This window comes from Amblyomma mixtum, chromosome 3 (genome assembly GCF_055824585.1).
Source record: "Amblyomma mixtum isolate Tamu chromosome 3, ASM5582458v1, whole genome shotgun sequence".
Lineage (NCBI taxonomy): Eukaryota > Metazoa > Arthropoda > Arachnida > Ixodida > Ixodidae > Amblyomma > Amblyomma mixtum.
In genome coordinates this window covers 64,648,619-64,662,440 of record NC_143014.1, presented here as the reverse complement: position 1 = coordinate 64,662,440, position 13,822 = coordinate 64,648,619, and the positions used below count along the sequence as shown (strand labels likewise).

At 45.0% G+C, this 13,822-nt stretch overlaps 1 protein-coding gene across 1 annotated transcript in view; it reads right to left on the bottom strand.

Annotated features, from left to right (window-relative positions):
• LOC149350455 (uncharacterized) overlaps window positions 1–13,822 on the bottom strand; it is a 37,629-nt gene that overhangs the window by 9,538 nt on the left and 14,269 nt on the right. The window contains exons 6-9 of the mRNA XM_089579486.1: window positions 10,495–10,711; window positions 7,222–7,353; window positions 2,852–2,986; window positions 1,711–1,789 (exon numbers count right to left, since the gene is read on the bottom strand). Coding sequence (XP_089435612.1) covers window positions 1,711–1,789; window positions 2,852–2,986; window positions 7,222–7,353; window positions 10,495–10,711 — 563 coding nt within the window. The remainder of the gene's footprint in view (window positions 1–1,710; window positions 1,790–2,851; window positions 2,987–7,221; window positions 7,354–10,494; window positions 10,712–13,822) is intronic.

Below are 13,822 nucleotides of genomic sequence, written 5' to 3'. Positions count from 1 at the left end.
CACTATTAGGTCAAGGCTTGTCAGAGATTATTGTTTATCTCCATTCCCAAGCATGAACACTGCTGACCTCTACTACAAGCATGCATAAATATACAAGCATGCATAAAACCCAAGTAGCAGATTTGTAATAAGAGAGTAATTACTCACTGACATACACTCGAGCGGAGCCATACGGCTACAAAGAAAAGCTATACAGCTTTCTCAGAAACTACGGAGTTAAAGAAAGAAAGACAGAAAAAAAAAAGATTTGACCAACCCCTAAAGATTTGACCAACCAAGTAGCAGATTGCCATGTGCCTCATGTCTTATTTTACTGCTAGGTCCCTTGCAAGCACAACATTATCAGTCTGTACAGAGATGTGGACTCAACAGTCTCAGTTTAAGTTCATAGTCAAGATGAACTATAACAAATCCATCTGAACGGGCAGACCACTGAATTTTAAGGACCTAATTTTCTCAGCACACTGGAAAGCTTGCTGTCTAAGGTGCGGTATTCTGTAACTGTTTGTTTCGAAATGGTGTAGGAAATTTTTACAGAATTTTTAAATCAGTGCATGCACCTGTTTTTATGTATCCCAATGCTGGAAACCATGATCAGCGAGCGCGATGGCGACTGCACGTCTGTACCAAAAACTAATATAAATCTCACTCACCGAACATAGATTATATTGGGACTAAAAAAAAAAAAAAACAAGAAAAAGTGTCCCAGCCCACACCGAGTAATAGACAGGGTATTTTTATTATGTAGAGCAGCGTCCATTCCACTTTCTGCACCCAAAACAGTTACGGATGATCTACACCTCGGCAACGAAAGTTTTAATATATACTGTGGTTGCTGCTCCATCCAAGAAATTCAAAACACTGTGATGCCATCTAGTTACAAAGTCTAAAAGCGTATGGTCGACAATGTGAATAGAGAGTGTTGCTTTTCATCGAAGGGTGCACTGGAGAGAGTATAAACCATAATAAAACATAACGAACAGTCCTGAAACATAACAAAAAAAAAAACAGAAGCAAAAAAAAATACTGAAAAGAGCATTAATGCGATTTTAAAGAGTGGAATGTGCTTAATTACATGCCTTATATAAGGCCATCTGCAATTAAAATTGCTTTGCTAGACTGGAAAAACATTAAGTAGGCAAATCGATTCATTATGCCTGCATGAAATTGGAAAAGTTCACATTAATGAACACGCATAACTGTAGTAGTTCATATACACCAGTTATTTTTTTTTTCCCCCTTATGTCTCTGGAAATCTCAACAACAATCCCCAAACAGTTCATCTCAAATGCAGCTCACTTCATTCCAGTGCTCATTTGCTCACATGTGGCTGCTGTTTGTACAGGTGTATTTAAGAGCATACCTGTCCTTCGAAACTTTAAGCTGCATGATATAACCCCTATGCTATGCACAGAATGGGTTGTTATGCTGAGCTAAGAAACAAATTAAAGTTTCTCCTGGTCCACACATGGCCTGCATATTGCATGCATATTGCCTACACGATTACTCAGGGCATCCAATGCACACCAACAAAAAGACCCCAATATCAAGGGCTCCCAAACAGCAAGAACACAACACCACAAATACACTTTCAAGCTCTCTGTACACTGATGGGTCTTTCTCTACTACTTTGAACCTCTGCATTCCTTTCACTATAAATAAAGTGGTGTCCTTGCAAAGTGATAATAATGAGAAAAATAAAACGCTCACCAGGCCAGTGTCTGTATTTGATGAACTTTCCAGAGCATTGTGCATGCCTTCAGGAGGGCCGTCACTACTGCTGTGGCGCCTGTCGAATGCAACAACATAAGTAAACATTTTTAAAACAGTTTACTGAAAAGGTTTTCTTGCTTTCCTTTCCTTTTCCAAAAACGGCACCGTTAACACATGCAGAACATGCAGGCTGGAGACGAGGCTACATATCCAAGTTTAATTCCACAAAGGGGCAGAAACCACTTGGAATAGGGTACACAAGTACTGCTACCAGCATGCGCACAAGACAGAGGAAGAGGAAAAGCCACTATCACATTATAATTCATGTCATGGTGTTACAATAGCCACAGAACAAGAAGGCGACAGTTTTTTATTCATGTATAAACTGGACTCCAAACAAAGGGTGTCCAATGTGATGAGAGCCAAGGAATAAGAAATGCAGCATCTGGTCACACTACCACAGAAGCAATGCTGCTCAACTATTCATCAGGAATGAATCAGCCTCTACTCATACACTTTCCTTGCAGACTCTAATCAGCAAATAAAATTTCAAAGTAACATTACTCACCACAAACGAAGTACAAAAAAAAAGGCAGTACTAAACTGAAACCACACATGAGGTATGCTTACAGCTGCTCAAGTCATTACACTGAGACTTGCCCTTGTTAAACTTCCATGTAAGCAAATGATGGAGCTGCCATCTCACTACCGCTTACAGCTACTGGCAGTAACTACAGAGGTACAAGTGCATGCAAAGTGTCGGCACATAGCATACGACAGTTAGATTGTAGAGCAATCATGTGTTTGTAAAGCATTACTGCAGAAGCCTGCATTCCCACAAGAATGTTAGGCATGAGTGTTAATAATGCTACAGTAGACAAGGTCACTCCTGGTCTGCCCCATGTTTCATGTGGCCCAAATGCAGTGTGCTTGCACCAGACCTGCATCGGCCTTTTTTTGTTCAGCCTGTGTAACATGTGAAAGCTTGCACACTTTACAAAATGCCACGCATCTGATTCACAGCTCTCGTCACTCTTCATCATCTCCAAAATAAACATCAATAACAATAATAATTAAAGTCGCAATTTATTTGCAATACGGCTCTGCTATTTACAAAAAAAATATGCGAACCACCCACCTTTGTCGAACAGATGCCACAAGGTCACTTCCTGCCAAATTCAGCCCCATCAAAAATGTGTCAGAGTCTTGGCCATTATTAGATGATGACTCATCACTTGAGCTACCATTTTCTCCACTAACTAAACTGCTCCACCTGAAAGCAAATAATGAAAATAAATTTTAAAAAATCACTACAAAGACATTTGTAACAATCTGCAGTGAGAGTTTAAAAACTGATTAATCACTGATCAGCTCTTTCACCTACCTAAAACAGCATAAGGGTGTTGTGATACGGTGAAACCTCGTTATAGCCGAAATTCATAACATAAAATTTTGTCAAAACGCGCGCAACAGCAGCACAATTTAGTCATTGAAGAGACAGCAAATCTGGCCATCCTTACTAGAAAAACAGAGAGAGGTTTTCCCAGGTTTTGGCAGCCTTTCGAAAGCACTCGCGGATATTCTGAAGGCCGCAAAAAACCGAGCACTAGTTAGGTTGGCTTCCCTGCACAGCACCACAAGCGCAGGTTGAGTGCCGGCTTCGGTGGCTTCCCCGCATCACAGCCGTGTCGCATGGAAAGCGTTACGTCAGAGCGAAAGCTATCGCCGTTTTCACCACCTCTGATAGCGGCTGACGATAGGCCGCAGCCGCCGAAAAATGCTATCGCGTTCTGCTCTTCAAGGCGAAGCTAAAGCGCCCTTCAAGTTTTTTTTGCTATGTCCTGTTATTTTCCGCTGCTTCCGAGCATGAACTTTTGCAGTGCCACGTGGTATGACGTTCCAAAAGCGAAAGCAGTGGAGATGCACAGACAGCACTGGAGCACAACGCATTGTGTCAACTGCGGTCGCAGGTGTTCCTCTCATGTCAGTTTGTGCTTTATTGTCATGAAACTTTTCTGCCAAATTCTGTAACTCAGCACAAGCTAACAGATAATCGGCGTAGCGAGTTCACTATATCAAGGTCAACCACCGCAACACCTTCGTTACACGAAGGTCTCAAATACACACGCTTCAATGGGGGCAGTGTTGGGGAAATGAGAAACTTCATAACATCGAGGAATTTGCTATATGGAGGTTTGTTATATCCAGGTTTAACTATCTGACCATGTTGAGAGCTGGGTCCTAATTTTTTTTATTTGTGTCCGTGTGTAGCTTGACACACTTGAGAAGAAGTCAGTGCAGACAAAGTCGAGACGACAATGACAAAGGCACCACTACAGCAGCCGACAGATTTTCGAACCACAATAATTAAAACTTTCGTAATACTCTGGACTTTACTGAGGAGCCATCACGTACCTCATAGGAACGTGTACATTTTCTAAACCAATATTTCGTACACGGCAGAGCATAAAAGTTAAATTTTTCGGACTAAAATGACGTCAGCAAGATTCTGAAAGTTTGATTTTTCGACCTAAAAGACGCGAGTGAGCACTGCTACCACAACTAGCCAGATCAGCAAATAATGTCGAGATAGAGAGAAAGCAGAGTGGCAAGTGCTGAAATACAAGAATGCAAAAGCATCCCTTGCTTTGTATTTTGGCCACTTGGCTTGCACGAAGCAGTCGCAGCTTCAGAAAAGAAAGCACCCACAGTGGCATTCATGCTTTTGCAATGCTTGCCTGGAAGGAGGGATTAATGGCTTCACTTTCACTCAACCGAGTGAACCTGCCACTTTCACTAAGCTGCCTATGAACTCAAATCATAAAACATCCCTGTTTTTTCATACCCACCCTGCATAAGTCTGTGAAGGTTGCTGAAGAGATTACTCTTTTAGGCTAGTAAAGAAAAGTAAACAAAAATAGTAAACAGAAACCAGGCAAGCTTTAAATGAACCAGTGGTCGAGTGCACCTGAAATAAGGGGGATCACAGAGGCTGGCTGCAGCAATATTTCCCAAACATGCCTGAGCAACTTTCTCATTTAGAATACAAGGCACTAAATTTCTGGCGCAGTTACACTTCCTACTTGTGAGGTGCAACTACAGCTCTGAGTGGATTTCTTTTTCATCATCTGATGTCGAACTTGAACTTAACTATTTGCGTCGAAGTCGAAGCCTTGCTGGCTGCCCCCTATGCAGTGCCACCATATGTTACAGGCACAACAGCACAAGCTCTAAGAAGCATCCGATGCCCTACACTGCCTGAAATGAGTGCTCAAGTCAGAATTTTGCTGTGAGAAGTCTGCCGTTGCCTGCACATTGGAGGGGCACGGGAAACAACGCAATCTGCGGTTCAGTTCTGAGGATGAATATTCGGAAAATCGCTTGTCAAGCAGGTCATACCTTGACATGGCACTACGTTGGGAGCCCATTAGAATTACAGTTGAATCCCGGTACAACGAACGCCGCTTCAACGAAATTTTCGCCACAACGAAGTAATTTGCATTCCCCGTGAAACCCCCATAGGACTTAATGTATTAAAATTTCCTCAAAAACGAAGTACTTTGCGAGCACGTGTTCGCTTCTACGAATTTTTTTTGCGAATTTTCGCGGGTGAGTGGCCCCTCCGTCTTGTCTTTCTTCAGAAGTTGAGTGCTGATGAGCGACTTTCCCGTTCCCGCCGTTAATTTTTTTGCATCGCAGACTGTTGGGGGGGGGGGTACGCGCACTCAATCGCACATCCTCCTCGCGCACACCCTCGTGTGCTTTTTTTTTTTTTTTTTCTCCAGATGCCCACGTGATTTTTGAAGTGACGTCACGCCCCGCTCATTGGCTCTTTGCTGGGCTTCTTCGATTGATGTAGCTCGCTGTCATGGTGCTCGCGGTTTCCTGTCAAGCACGAAAGCGCGTCATGATCACTTGCTAGCGGTGTTGGCTGGTAAGCGTTCGCGGCCTCCAAGCGAAGAGGGGCTCCTCGAAAGCGCGTGTAAAATGCGCCAGCGCACGCCAACTGCTAGCGTTTCCGGCCGCCTCCTCCGTGGCCGCGTCGTCTGCTAGGCACCGAGCGCGTTTCAGGCAGTCTGTGTGGACCGGTGGGCGGAGCCATCGGTGAGCGGAGCTTCGTGTCCTGTCGGAGAAAAAAAAAAAAAAAAGGAAAACGCGAGAGTGCAGGAAGAAGCCCACTCCGCTTCACCATTTCTTCCTTTGTGTGTGCACCGTTTAGCGTGGTCTCGTCGCGTCTCTGCTCTGCTGAATTCCTAGGATGTCGCCGCCGGCGGCAGCAAGCCCGCGAGAGCGCCGTGGTAGCACGCAGCGGTGCAGATGCGATGAGGCCCGACGGCTCTCGAAACGATGTGGGGGAGGAGGCAAGTAGAGGAGGTGGTGAAAGAAGGAACGGAGAAGAGGAGGAGGAGAGGCGGCGTTGGGCGAGAAGAGAAGAGGAGGAGGAGAGGCGGCGTTGAGCGAGAAGAGAAGAGGAGGAGGAGAGGCGGCGTTGGGCGAGAAGAGAAGAGGAGGAGGAGAGGCGGCGTTGGGCGAGGAGACATATGCAACGCCAGCCCGGGATCAGCCGACTCGTCTGTAATTTCTTGACAACGAAATTCCGCGACAGCGAAATTTTTCGTCCGCCCCGCCGATTTCGTTGTGGCGGGATTCAACTGTATTTACTACTTGGAATGCTATTAGCTAACTATTCAAAATACTGAATATTTGTATACCCTGAGTTTTCATCAAACATTTGGAACAAGTGTCAAAGGTAATACAAATTTTCAGATAAGTAAAGGCAATATTTGAGGCCATTTTTCACATTGTTTGTTTAAGCACTATAGTCCTTCCACTTATGACAGAAAAACAAGTTTTAGCTCATTAAAAAGAGATGTATTTACAAGCCATCACAGTGGCTTAGTATATTTATGATGCGCAACTGATGACCCGAAAGACGAGGGTTCGATCCCGGCTGTCGCAGCCGCATTTCGTGGAGGCAAAATGCTAGAGGCCCGTGTACTGTGCGATGTCAATGCACGTTAAAGAACCTAAAGTGGTCTAAATTATCCGGAGCCCTCCGCTACGGTGTCCCTCATACCATCAGTTGCTTTGGGATGTTAAACCCCCATAAACCATAAAAAAATATATATATATACATTGAAATAGTATCCACTGTTAACTGCAATAATTGTTGGTACAAGTGCAGTGAGCAAAAAAGATCGTGCATAAAACAATACTTTAGTTCGACTTGCTTCTTGCGTCAAGTTTTCTGAAAAAAAAAAAAAAAGAGGCTGCAAGCAGGTAAGTTGAATAGTATTGTATTATGAATTCTGTTTTTTGCTCACTGCACTCGTATCAACAATTATTGCTATTAACAATGCATACCAATGAAACATATATGCATTTATCTTTCTAACGAGCTAAAACTTGTTATCTATCATAAGCAGGAGGACTACAGCGATTGCGCAAGTGTCACAAATGGCCAGTGGCCTAAGCAAAATGTAACTTGCTAGAAAATTCATAGCATACCCTTGCCGTTCACCAGATGACCAGAATCCACCAGACATGCAGTCACTCTGACTAGATGGCAAGCCGGAACAAAGTGCTCGCTGGTCGAACTGCCCCAAGCTGCTCCACATGAATGGGTCCATCCCGAAAGCACTGAGATGAATGAAAAAATTGACATCAAGCTCTGTACTTGTGTGATGCAAAATAAACAGATGAGAAGCAAAAAGGAAGAATGCCTTGTTTTAATTAATGTTTTTTTTTGTTACACTTACTTGTTAAAATGTATCGCGATTACTTATGATTGTACCCCCCCCCCTATGTAATACCCTCTTCTTGAGGGCCTTTAGGGGTAACTTGAATAAATAAATAAATAAATAGCTGAGCGCGCGCTTTCCACTTTAAAATTAACTGTCACATGCAACGGCCTATCCAGGAGCAGTGCATTCAGAACTTTCAGCAATAGCCATACAGTTGACTTCTCTTACTAAAACCTCAGCTATGTGCACACTCATACTTATTTACTGAAAGATTGATTACATTCCTGATACATCCACCAGAAAAAAACTGAATTACCATTTTATCTCCCCAATGTATCAATTAATATTGCGGTATGCAATAGCACTGGTTCAACAGCACTCTGAATCCTCGAGCAGGGCACACACAAAGCAAGCTCTAGTGTGACAAAGAGACATCACACACACAAGTATAGTCAACCCTGCCAATAGCAAATATGACTGTCATTAGCCATTAATTCGATATATCCCGAAGTTCGCAGTAAGTAGACAAAACAATGCACATCAGACACCTGTAAAGAAAAATTTCATAGCATGTTTTATGCAGTGCATGTGGGTAGCCATCAGCCTAGTGAAAGTTTGGCATTGTAAGATGCGTTGTTACCACATTGCTCGCTCATGTTTTAGAAAACAATGTGAGGACTGCAAGCACTGTAAGCAATAGTCCAATCCGGCATTTTGAGGCATGCTTATTATTTGAAGGCATCATTCAGAGGACTTATTCCACTGGGCTGCCCAGACATACAGGCCCGCCGTGTATCAAGTCATCGACGGCCACGTTCATAATTACACAATGAACATCAACCAAGGAACTGTCATGCACCTCATAAGACGGTGTACATATTCATGACCGATATTACGAAGTAAAATAACGCTAATAATACTCTGAAGATTCAACTGTAAGTTTGTTTTTTCGACCCAACAAACGCAAATGGGCACAGCAACTAACAAGATCTTTGCCGCTGTGAAAGGCACCATTTTTTAATTTAAACAATCAGTCAGACAGACCGACTTAGATAGGCTTGGCTACTCGTTTCTCACCATTGCCACTTGAATTAGTGGCACACTATGTGTTGCATAGTGATGGCCTCCAAAAAAGAGAGTACTACCGTAAAAACCCGCATATAATACGAGGTTTTTTTTTCCATAATTAGCGTCTTAAATTTCTGCCTCATACTATTTGCGGATCCGAACAAAAATTTTCGAAGTTGCTCGAAGTTTTGGTTTCGTTTTTGCGGCGTGGCTACGGCTTGGCTATGCTATTGGTGCGTGGCTACGGCTTGGCTTCGTTACTCTTGAAAAACGATGTCATGACGTCTTTTCTTTTTTGATCCGTTGGGTGCGCCGGGGTTCGCGGTGTGCTGTGTGCCTGTTGACAACGCACGTGCTCGCATGTAAGGCACGCTTCGCGAAGTGGATATTGTTTTGGGGAGCACGATGTCAGGGTCTCGAAAACAGTACTCGGCTGCTTTCAAGCGAAAGGTGATTTTAGCTGCGGAGAACATCAGCAATGGTGCGGCCGCGAGGCAGTTTGCTGTCGTCGAAGGAAGCATTCGTGGATGGCCACGACAGAAAGAAGCCCCTTTCGCGTGCAGCGGAACGCGACGAAGCTTTCGCGGCCGCTTGATAGTTGTGTAAACAAACCGTTCAAGAACGCAGTCAAGCGGTGCTACGCAGAGTGGATGCGCTCAGGTGAGCCTGCAGTGACGCCAACCGGGCGGCCGAAGCGGGCTTAAGAAGCGCGGCATCTCGAACGCCCTTGATGGCACGGAAGATGAGTACATGTGGATGATTTGTCGGACAAAGCAATGTCCGAAGAAAGCGCTACTGAAGAAGAAAGTGCGGGATGCGATTTGAATAAATGTCTTCTCTGAGCTTGCGTCACTCGTATTATACGCGGGTAAAACTTTTTGTTCCCATTTCGCGTCTCTAAAACTTCACCTCGTATTATACGCGGGTTTTTACGGTATGTCAGCCAGGGCGCTGGATCACATTGAAAGTGGGCCAGTGGCAGTGTATGGTGTGGCTTACGGTGGCACACTAGGCGTAGCGCCACTCCGAGGATGCGGGCATTCGCACAAAGACACATACTCGTGCTTTTGGTGGAAAAGGGGCGAGGTGCGGGGAGGGCCTGGTTTCATTTCTTTGGGTGTTCCCTGACGGACACTCTTCTCGCTCTCACTGATACAGAGAAAGAGAGAGGGACAGCTGATGTGGCCCACCGCTAGGAAGGCTGCCGCCATCACCGGCCTTTCTTCCTTTGTTTCTCAACCATCTTCCCACAAAGCCTCAGAGGCGGTGGTGGAAACAATAGAATTACAATAACAGCAAAATCAAAACTCAAGAGGAGTGCATCGCCCCTGTCATCCGTGAGATGCTTGGTGTGACAGACATGCTGAGGTGGTTTGTGAGCTCGCAACACGAGCAAGACACAGAGCCATCCCTATGACCATAGGAACTACATATAAGGCTGCTGTTGACGGCAATCGCAGAAGGACCACTTTCACTGTAAATAAATGTTTTTTCCTGCAAGTGATCCACAATGCGATTTGGAGATTTCTTAGCATGCTAGGAGACGTGTTTTGATGTAGCAAAATCTCAATGCTCTGAAGTAAACTGAGGATTTCACCGGCTTCATTAAATCAAGCTGCAACTGTGGTACATCTCTGGTGAGCAGCAGCAAAGTGCTTTCCAGCACACAAGTTTGCGTCACCTGCATGTGAGCTGCAACAAAGATCAGTGTCTTGAGTATGCATGCTTTACTTGACAGTCTATGCCATAGTACCAATGTGCACTGTGACAGTGCCTTGATTCGTACTAAGCAAGTGTTCATTTTACATGTGGACTCGACTGCGCAATGCATTTTTCACTTCAGCATGAATTTAGAAATGCATGATTTCTCACAAGCAACACCCTACTAAGTTCAAAGCATGGCTTCATAAGGGCAGGCAAACTGTTCTGCCTTTGAAGCACGAGTAAAATGCAGGGAAGCTGAACCTACCTAAGACCGTGGGCCCCACTTGTTGGCCGAGGCCAGGTACGCTTGCCACTGCAGTTGCCAGGAGCAGCGGCTGCAGGCGGAGGCCAGAGGGCAAGGGCAGCTTCCCGCAAAAAGCCTTTAGGGCCAGCTGCTGGACTCGGGTGTGGTGCAGCAGAAAGTAGGTTTATCACATCGTCCAGGTCTCCTCCTGTGTCAAGCACTCCAAGGAGGCCACTCTCTGCATGGCAAAATACAGTCCATAAACATACCACACAGATGTCCTCCTTACAACACCACCTACACGTAGCGAAACTTCTTACTGGGTTAGCTGATTCACATCAGCATGAAAACGGTTAATTTTAAAATTACAGGATGACAAACAACGAGAGGACAGGACAGCACAAACTTTCAATGATGGTTCATTGCAAGAAACTGTACAAAATAGTATATGCATGCCACGGGCAAAGCAATACTGTTGGCATGTGTCTGAATTTTCTGAGCCGCTAGAGGAGAACACTCATTTGCACACTCAAACAAGCAATAGGCCTTGTTTTCCCTGATACAGCAGAACCCCGCCATTCAATCCCGAGTGCTGCATATTCATCATTCAGTCTTACTTGTGAGGACTCACCACAGGCTTTGTCACCTTAGGTCCTTTCTCACAATGGCACATCCTCCCTAGTTGCTCTAACCATCAAGAGAGGGTACTTGCGCTGCCGCAGCACTAGCGTCAAGGAGGTTTTTGACTGCTGCGGGTTATAGGGAAACGATTTCTGGGGGATCGGCATCGGGAAGTCAATGCGTGCGGTTATTTAGGTGTGGCTCCACTTTCTGCCAGCGAGACGAAGCCTCGTGAGAATATATCCTGCGAACTTGTCCCACCTCGCTTTGCAGCGTCTCACACTTGCTTGTAACTATGCTGCTGAGTTGGAGGTCCCTAATCAGGTAAAGTATGCTGTTGCCAGCTGGCATTACTGTTCAAGCAGAAATGAATGCCTTTCTGTGTCAGCATGTGGTTGGCTATGGTTGGTTTGTGATCAATAGCACCTGCAATCCCAGGGTGGGGTCGGTGGTTTCAACTGTCAGTCGTGGATAAGCAAGGAAAACATATTTTGAAGCAAAACAGCGCAAACTTCACAAAGGACACAGATAGCGAAGACGAGACACTGGCGCTGCTTCAAATGTTAGCCAGTGAAAAAAAAAGAAAAGCGTCAGACACAGACCCTGCTTTCACCAATCAACGGCACTGCTTCGCCGCCGCGGTGGCTCAGTGGTCATAGCGCTTGACTGCCGACCCGAAAGACGCGAGTTCGATCCCTGCCGCAGCAGTCGTATTTCGATGGAGGTGAAATTCTAGAGGTATTGTGCGATGTCAGTGCACATTAAAGAATCCCAGGTGGTCGAAATTTCCGGAGCCCTTCACTACAGCGTCCCTCATAGCATGAGTCGCTTTGGGATGTTAAACCCTCAGAAATCAAAGGCACTGCTTCAAGCATGTTGCCTTCCGTAATCACTCAACTGGTTACACAGCCAATTTTTGAAGGAATGGCAATGATCACATTGTTGGCATGTGTCTGTCTACCCCTCACCCCACTCCATGAAGAAACTGCTTCTGTCACACTCCTCCATGGTCGCATTGCATGCGGTATACTAAAGCTAATGCAAGCGTGCAGCGAACTTAGTGCGTTGCTTTCTGTTCAGTGATAAATAAAGAGTTCTAGAAAGGAAAGTTACCCATCTGGCGTGTCTTCTGACCTGAAAATACAACGTTTTTGGTATAGTGCGGTACCACTTATAGTGCAGACTTTCATGGCCCCTGCAACATAGTATGTTATCAGCAGTCTTTTCAAGGTAGTAGGTTAAGAGACCTTTGCCACTAGACTTGTGAGCCAATAGGAGAACCCAGCTTTTCAATAACCTTGGTGCAAAGCGTGTGGCATAGAAGCGCATGGGAGAAGGTGGTTATGGATATCGAAACAAGGCAGTGCAGGTTGTTGAGAAGAAGGTTGAGGGGACAGCAAGTAAGGGCAAACGAGCACAAGACTGGGCAGCTCAAAACACCGTGTAACGGCAGCATGGTGGTAACGGAGGCTGCATGCTTTAATATTAATAGCACCGAAAAAGAGAATGTGGCTGCTAATTAACAGTTTCATGATAAATGCTTAAATCCGTGATTTTTCGCAGAATCGCGGCAAACTAGACGCCTTACGTGTATACACGTAAGGCGTCTAGTTTGCCGCGATTCTACTCCATCGAAACTTGACCGCCACTGTGTTCGGAGGCTTCAGCGTGCTGTGCCCATACTGAAGCCACTATGCTTAGGGATAGCATCAGTTTTATAGCAGCTGTTGTGTGGATTGGCTCTGAGGCATTTATTTCTTCCACCTCCTTTTTTCTTGTTGCCTGAAGATTAAAAGACATAAAATCTAGATTCCAATAGACAGGGATATCAGAGAATCAAAGTGGCTGTTGCAAAAACAGCGCATAAGTGCATGCATGAGGCAACTTTGCCTGCTCTACACACGCATGCTCCATCGTCACCGCTGCCCGATCCTGATAACCACAAAGCTTTGCAAATTCAAGACAAGCATGCTGCACTCACAAGAAATAGATAAAAAGAAGCAGACAACAATGCACAATTTTTTCACGGGCTGTATTCTGCTACCATGTTTCCCGGATGGCACATTTTTTTTCCGTCATCCATGAAAAACAGCGGAGTTCTGTTGTAGAATAAGACTTTCCGACTCCAATAATTATGACTTGCATGATACAGCAGACTCCCATTAAGACAGATTCCAAGATATGATGAGACCATTAGGTTGGTTTTCCCATAGGACTCAATGTAATAAAATCCTCTTCAGACAAACTGCTTCACATTCCTTCGGCCAAGACAAACTTTCACAGCAACCGCAAACCACAGTGACCCCGCTGCAATGGTAATCACAGGGCATCTGTGCGGCACTGCCAAGGGAAAAAAAAATATATATATATAAAATACTTCTACGCAAGAAAGCACACCCCTTGCAAGATGGCTTCTATGTACCTTTCTGCAAAAGTGAGGGGAAGCCATCTTGCGAGAACGCGCTTTCTTGTGAGGAAGTTTTCTTGCCTGTGTGGAAAATGGTTTGGTTTGGTTTATTAGGGTTAACGCCCCAAAGCAACTCAGGCTATGAGGGACGCTGTAGTGAAGGGCTCCGGAAATTTTGACCACCTGGGGTTCTATAACGTGCACTGACATCACACAGTACACGGAATTTGTACTTGGAATTTCGCCTCCATCAAAATTCAACCGCCGCGGACAGGATCAAACCCGCGTCTTTCGGGTTAGCAGCTGAGCACCGTAACCACT